General features: G+C 46.8%; 1 protein-coding gene across 1 annotated transcript in view; it reads right to left on the bottom strand.

Annotated features, from left to right (window-relative positions):
• Positions 1-458: 458 nt before the first annotated feature.
• Positions 459-7,966, bottom strand: part of LOC128700467 (uncharacterized) — a 35,234-nt gene continuing 27,726 nt past the window's right edge. The window contains exon 4 of the mRNA XM_070087058.1: positions 459-2,802. Within this exon, the coding sequence (XP_069943159.1) occupies positions 2,367-2,802 (436 nt within the window). The 3' untranslated portion in view covers positions 459-2,366. The remainder of the gene's footprint in view (positions 2,803-7,966) is intronic.

The raw sequence follows: 7,966 nt of genomic DNA, 5'->3' as shown, positions 1-7,966 counted from the left end.
CCCCAGATGTCAGTCTGTATGTAACTAAGCCTAAGCCTGGTTACCCCAGCTGTCAGTCTGTATGTAACTAAGCCTAAGCCTGTTTACCCCAGCTGTCAGTCTGTATGTAACCAAGCCTGAGCCTGGTTACCCCAGCTGTCAGTCTGTATGTAACCAAGCCTGAGCCTGGTTACCCCAGCTGTCAGTCTGTATGTAACTAAGCCTGAGCCTGGTTACCCCAGCTGTCAGTCTGTATGTAACTAAGCCTAAGCCTGGTTACCCCAGCTGTCAGTCTGTATGTAACCAAGCCTGAGCCTGGTTACCCCAGCTGTCAGTCTGTATGTAACCAAGTCTAAGCCTAATTACCCCAGCTGTCAGTCTGTATGTAACCAAGCCTGAGCCTGGTTACCCCAGCTGTCAGTCTGTATGTAACCAAGCCTGAGCCTGGTTACCCCAGCTGTCAGTCTGTATGTAACGAAGCCTGAGACTGGTTACCCCAGCTGTCAGTCTGTATGTAACAAAGCCTGAGCCTGGTTACTCCAGCTGTCAGTCTGTATGTAACCAAGCCTGAGCCTGGTTACCCCAGCTGTCAGTCTGTATGTAACTAAGCCTGAGCCTGGTTACCCCAGCTGTCAGTCTGTATGTAACTAAGCCTAAGCCTGGTTACCCCAGCTGTCAGTCTGTATGTAACTAAGCCTAAGCCTGGTTACCCCAGCTGTCAGTCTGTATGTAACTAAGCCTGAGCCTGGTTACCCCAGCTGTCAGTCTGTATGTAACCAAGCCTGAGCCTGGTTACTCCAGCTGTCAGTCTGTATGTAACTACGCCTGAGCCTGGTTACCCAAGCTGTCAGTCTGCATGTAACTAAGCCTAAGCCTGGTTACCCCAGCTGTCAGTCTGTATGTAACTAAGCCTAAGCCTGGTTACCCCAGCTGTCAGTCTGTATGTAACCAAGCCTGAGCCTGGTTACCCCAGCTGTCAGTCTGTATGTAACAAAGCCTGAGCCTGGTTACCCCAGCTGTCATTCTGTATGTAACTAAGCCTGAGCCTGGTTACCCCAGCTGTCAGTCTGTATGTAACCAAGCCTGAGCCTGGTTACCCCAGCTGTCAGTCTGTATGTAACCAAGCCTAAGCCTGGTTACCCCAGCTGTCAGTCTGTATGTAACCAAGCCTGAGCCTGGTTACCCCAGCTGTCAGTCTGTATGTAACCAAGTCTAAGCCTGGTTACCCCAGCTGTCACTTTGTATGTAACCAATTCTAAGCCTGGTTATCCCAGCTGTCACTTTGTATGTAATCAAGTCTAAGCCTGGTTACCCCAGCTGTCAGTCTGTATGTAACCAAGCCTAAGCCTGGGTACCCCAGCTGTCAGTCTGTATGTAACCAAGCCTAAGCGTGGGTACCCCAGCTGTCAGTCTGTATGTAACCAAGCCTAAGCCTGGGTACCCCAGCTGTCAGTCTGTATGTAAACAAGCCTGAGCCTGGTTACCCCAGCTGTCAGTCTGTATGTAACCAAGCCTAAGCCTGGGTACCCGAGCTGTCAGTCTGTATGTAAACAAGCCTGAGCCTGGTTACCCCAGCTGTCAGTCTGTATGTAACCAAGCCTGAGCCTGGTTACTCCAGCTGTCAGTCTGTATGTAACCATCGTGCATCTGCAAGCTTGTCAAATTATAGTATCTAAATGTAAGTCAACTAAAACTTATATTTAACCAGAAACAACACTAACATCATATAGGTTCAAATAATATGTATCATTAATCATTATAATGTAAACATCCCATAATTGCAAAAATCTGTCTAAACACCAGAAACATTATTGTAATTGACTCTCTTATATCTCGCGCAACAATTACTTTGAATATAACAATTTTCTTAGTTTTTAACAGGTCAGTAGATGATTAAAATCTCTTACGTAAATATAGTATTTTTATCCTGACTTGATCTAATGCAATACTTTAGTTTTTATCGAGTCTGCGAGTCACTGATCATTGGTTCTTGTTTTCCTTGCGCTAAATGACCCGCATGGGTTTAGTGCTTCACATAAACAGTATTATTAACAATAACCACCGTGATTGCTAACTTTACTCTCTTTTTGAGTAATATTAATATTTATGTTCAATATACGAAATTTTATAACCTTACACCATAAGGCACTCCAAATGAATATGATATTATGAGAATATGAAATGGCCATTATTTTGACAAAATGTTCAGTATACAGGGAGGTGGTGTTTTGGTTGTCAGGATGTAAGTGAAGGTGGCCCTTGATGACAACGAATAATAAATTGGGGGTTGGAGCTGTCTATATATACATTACATATATATAGATACAAGTTCCATACAAACATTCTTCTATCTAACCCACAATAAGTACTGTGAGCTTCAGGCATAACTATTTGTGCCGAAACCAGCTACCGGAGTTTTGAGAATCGGAGCTCGACTCCCTGGTTGTCTCTTGGACATCCTGGCGATGAGCCGAGGCATCATCGCTCGGCTGCGAGGGGTCCTGATGCAACTGCGATCGGTTCAGCCCTCGAACATTCTCTTGTTGATGAAGTGAAATGATCCCCACGTTCCTCGGCTGTCTCTGGTTGTAAAGAGGACCTGGTCTGGGACCAGTTGTAGAATTCCTAGCGAGGTTACCAGCAAGGAAGTTCGATGAGTTTGGGAAAGTTGGCGACTCAAACATTTCCGAGAGGACATTTTCCATTATAAGTTGCTGCTCTTCTCTAGTCACAGGACTGGAGAAAATTGTGATTATCTCATTACCACCATAGATGTCTCCCCTGGAAACAGAGATGTCTCCCCTGGAAACAGAGACGTCTCCCCTGGAAAAAGAGAAGTAAATATGAAACCGAAAGCTAAAAAAAAAAAAATTTGTTACTTTTACAAGTGGGTTTTTTGTGTGTATTTTTCTGTTTGATTGCTTAGCTCTGTATAGTAACAGGATCAAATCTGTGATTGTGGTGATTTTCTCTATACCACATTTTTGGTGTGTGTGTGTGTGTGTGTGTATGAGTGTGTGTAATCATCTATTTGTGGTTGCATGGGTCGAGTCACAGTTCCTGGCCCTGTCTCTTAGCTGGTCGCTACTAGGTGTGTGTGTGTGTGTGTGTGTGTGTGTGTGTGTGTGTGTGTGTGTGTGTGTGTGTGTGTGTGTGTGTGTGTGTGTGTGTGTGTGTGTGTGTGTGTGTGTGTGTGTGTGTGTGTGTGTGTGTGTGTGTACTCACCTATTTGTACTCACCTAATTGTGGTTGCAGGGGTCTAGACTCAGCTCCTGGCCCCGCCTCTTCACTGATCGCTACTAGGTCCTCTCCCTCTCTGCTTCCTGAGCTTTGTCATACCTCTTCTTAAAACTATGTATGGTTCCTGCCTCCACTACTTCACTAGCTAGGCTATTTCACTTCCTGACGACTCGCGTGTGTGTGTGTACTCACCTAGTTGTACTCACCTAGTTGAGGTTGCATGGGTCGAGTCCAAGCTCCTGGCCCCGCCTCTTCACTGGTCGCTACTAGGTCACTCTCCCTGAACCATGAGCTTTATCGTACCTCTGCTTAAAGCTATGTATGGATCCTGCCCCCACTACACCGCTTCCCAAGCTATTCCACTTCCTGACTACTCTGTGGCTGAAGAAATACTTCCTAACATCCCTGTGATTCATCTGTGTCTTCAGATTCCAACTGTGTCCCCTTTTTACTGTGTCCAATCTCTGGAACATCCTGTCTTTGTTCACCTTGTCAATTCCTCTCAGTATTTTGTATGTCGTTATCATGTCCCCCCTATCTCTCCTGTCCTCCAGTGTAGTCAGGCTGATTTCCCTTAACTTCTCCTCGTTGGCTAGGTGTGTACTCACCTAGTTGTACTCACCTAGTTGAGGTTGCGGGGGTCGAGTCCGAGCTCCTGGCCCCGCCTCTTCACTGATCGCTACTAGGTCACTCTCCCTGAGCCGTGAGCTTTATCGTACCTCTGCTTAAAGCTATGTATGGATCCTGCCTCCACTACATCGCTTCCCAAACTATTCCACTTACTGACTACTCTGTGGCTGAAGAAATACTTCCTAACATCCCTGTGATTCATCTGTGTCTTTAGCTTCCAACTGTGTCCCCTTGTTACTGTGTCCAATCTCTGGAACATCCTGTTTTTGTCCACCTTGTCAATTCCTCTCAGTATTTTGTATGTCGTTATCATGTCCCCCCTATCTCTCCTGTCCTCCAGTGTCGTCAGGTTGATTTCCCTTAACCTCTCCTCGTAGGACATACCTCTTAGCTCTGGGACTAGTCTTGTTGCAAACCTTTGCACTTTCTCTAGTTTCTTTACGTGCTTGGCTAGGTGTGGGTTCCAAACTGGTGCCGCATACTCCAATATGGGCCTAACGTATACGGTGTACAGGGTCCTGAACGATTCCTTATTAAGATGTCGGAATGCTGTTCTGAGGTTTGCTAGGCGCCCATATGCTGCAGCAGTTATTTGGTTGATGTGCGCTTCAGGAGATGTGCCTGGTGTTATACTCACCCCAAGATCTTTTTCCTTGAGTGAGGTTTGTAGTCTCTGACCCCCTAGACTGTACTCCGTTTGCGGCCTTCTTTGCCCTTCCCCAATCTTCATGACTTTGCACTTGGTGGGATTGAACTCCAGGAGCCAATTGCTGGACCAGTTCTGCAGCCTGTCCAGATCCCTTTGTAGTTCTGCCTGGTCTTCGATCGAGTGTATTCTTCTCATCAACTTCACGTCATCTGCAAACAGGGACACCTCAGAGTCTATTCCTTCCGTCATGTCGTTCACAAATACCAGAAACAGCACTGGTCCTAGGACTGACCCCTGCGGGACCCCGCTGGTCACAGGTGCCCACTCTGACACCTCGCCACGTACCATGACTCGCTGCTGTCTTCCTGACAAGTATTCCCTGATCCATTGTAGTGCCTTCCCTGTTATCCCTGCTTGGTCCTCCAGTTTTTGCACCAATCTCTTGTGTGGAACTGTGTCAAACGCCTTCTTGCAGTCCAAGAAAATGCAATCCACCCACCCCTCTCTCTCTTGTCTTACTGCTGTCACCATGTCATAGAACTCCAGTAGGTTTGTGACACAGGATTTCCCGTCCCTGAAACCATGCTGGCTGCTGTTGATGAGATCATTCCTTTCTAGGTGTTCCACCACTCTTCTCCTGATAATCTTCTCCATGATTTTGCATACTATACATGTCAGTGACACTGGTCTGTAGTTTAATGCTTCATGTCTGTCTCCTTTTTTAAAGATTGGGACTACATTTGCTGTCTTCCATGCCTCAGGCAATCTCCCTGTTTCGATAGATGTATTGAATATTGTTGTTAGGGGTACACATAGCGCCTCTGCTCCCTCTCTCAATACCCATGGGGAGATGTTATCTGGCCCCATTGCCTTTGAGGTATCTAGCTCACTCAGAAGCCTCTTCACTTCTTCCTCGGTTGTGTGCACTGTGTCCAGCACTTGGTGGTGTGCCCCACCTCTCCGTCTTTCTGGAATCCCTTCTGTCTCCTCTGTGAACACTTCTTTGAATCTCTTGTTGAGTTCTTCACATACTTCCCGGTCATTTCCTGTTGTCTCTCCTCCTTCCTTCCTTAGCCTGATTACCTGGTCCTTGACTGTTGTTTTCCTCCTGATGTGGCTGTACAACAGTTTCGGGTCAGATTTGGCTTTCGCTGCTATGTCATTTTCATATTGTCTTTGGGCCTCCCTTCTTATCTGTGCATATTCATTTCTGGCTCTACGACTGTTCTCCTTATTCTCCTGGGTCCTTTGCCTTCTATATTTCTTCCATTCCCTAGCACACTTGGTTTTTGCCTCCCTGCACCTTTGGGTAAACCATGGGCTCATCCTGGCTTTTTCATTACTCCTGTTACCCTTGGGTACAAACCTCTCCTCAGCCTCCTTGCATTTTATTGCTACATATTCCATCATCTCATTAACTGGTTTCCCTGCCAGTTCTCTGTCCCACTGAACCCCGTTCAGGTAGTTCCTCATTCCTGTGTAGTCCCCTTTCTTGTAGTTTGGCTTCATTCGTCCTGGCCTTCCTGCTTCTCCCTCCACTTGTAGCTCTACTGTGTATTCGAAGCTTACAACCACATGGTCACTGGCCCCAAGGGGTCTTTCATATGTGATGTCCTCGATATCTGCACTACTGAAGGTGAATACTAAGTCCAGCCTTGCTGGTTCATCCTCTCCTCTCTCTCTTGTAGTGTCCCTTACGTGTTGGTACATGAAGTTCTCCAGTACCACCTCCATCATCTTAGCCCTCCAAGTATCTTGGCCCCCATGTGGGTCCAAGTTCTCCCAATCTATCTCCTTGTGGTTAAAGTCACCCATGATCAGGAGCTTTGCCCTGCATGCATGAGCTCTTCTGGCCACTCTAGCTAGTGTGTCAACCATCGCTCTATTGCTCTCGTCGTACTCTTGCCTTGGCCTCCTGCTGTTCTGTGGTGGGTTATACATCACTGCTATTACCACCTTGGGACCTCCAGAGTGAAGTGTTCCCACTATGTAATCACTTTCTTCTCCGCTATCTTCTCTCTCCAGCTCATCAAAATTCCAGCGATTTTTGATCAGCAACGCCACTCCTCCACCCCCCCTGTTCCCTCTGTCTTTCCTCAGGATTTGGTATCCCGTTGGAAAGATGGCATCTGTTATCATACCTGTAAGCTTGGTTTCTGTGAGAGCTATGATGTCCGGTGATGCTTCTTTGACTCTTTCTTGCCACTCCTCCCACTTATTTGTTATTCCATCAGCGTTTGTGTACCATACCTTCAGTTTCCTTTCCAACACTGTGGTTTGGGGGGCCTGTGAGGGTGGGAGACCTGGTGGCATACTGTGGGGTTCTATAGCTTGGTGTTGGGTGGAGGCTGTGGGTATGGATTGTAGGGTGTGTTGGGATGGTGTGATAGGTTGTATGGTTCTGAGAGTAGTTGTGTGTGTGCTTGCCCTTGCTGTTCTGTCCTGCTCTGACAGACCTCTGCTGGTTCCCTCCTTGTCTCTTTTCCTAGCTCCTTTCGCTTTTTTGTCCTCTCCCTCAGCTGCTGTCGTTCTGATTTTGTTCTGTCTCTGTCTAGGAACACCCTCTTGTACTCTTCCGAGTATTTCAATCGTGGTTTCTCTTGGAGGATCCTGTTCCGCACTGTTTCCGTCCTGAGAATCAGCTTGATTGGTCGGTTTCTCACCTTCGAGTACCCCCCTATTCTCTGAAAATTTACAATCTCGTCCCTCTCTTCACCTATTTCTGTTATGATTTTCTCAATCTCCTTCCTTTCTTCCTGCTTCCTTTCAGTGTGTGTCCTTTCCTCTCTCTCCTGAAGCCCATGGATAAACACTGATTTTGCCCTTTCTTCCTCGCATTGCCTCACCCTCTGTGGCTCTGGATCCTGCCTGTATGTGGTCAGTTTCTCCCTTGATTTTTCCAGTGGCTCTTGATAGCCTTGTTGTGCCTCAGCATTCGACCTATCACCCTCTCCATCTGCAACCAGTTGATCTTCCCTTTCACTCCTTGGTCCTCCTTGGCAGATTGATGTGACCTTAGCATAATTCATAATTCCTTCCTTCCTGTTCAGCCTCGCAGCTTCATATGCTGTGTCTTCTCTGGTCACTGCCCCTGTAACTCGCTCCAGCCTATTTATCTCAACTTCTAGGACCCTTATCTTGGCTACTGCAGTTTCGACTTGTGCCTCCAATTCTTTGTCTCCTTCTCCAACCACCTTTCCAATTTCACAGAGAGCTCTTTCTCCATTTTTTCAGAAAGCTCTCCTAATTTTCTCTCCCACTCTTGTTCCATCCTTTTCCACTGCTCCTCCATCCACTCCTCCCTACCCGAACCATTCTCATCTGATCCTTGGGTCCTGCGAGTCCCCACCATTTTTTTTTTTTTTTTTTTTTTTTTTTTTTTTTTAAGAGTAGGAGAGGGGAGAGTTAGAAGGGAAAATGGGGACGAGAGAGAGCAAGAGAGAGAGAGAGCAAGAGAGAGAGAGAGCA

This window comes from Cherax quadricarinatus, chromosome 20 (genome assembly GCF_038502225.1).
Source record: "Cherax quadricarinatus isolate ZL_2023a chromosome 20, ASM3850222v1, whole genome shotgun sequence".
Taxonomy (NCBI): domain Eukaryota; kingdom Metazoa; phylum Arthropoda; class Malacostraca; order Decapoda; family Parastacidae; genus Cherax; species Cherax quadricarinatus.
The sequence above is the reverse complement of the archived record's forward strand: the minus strand, read 5'-3'. Positions and strand labels throughout refer to the sequence as shown.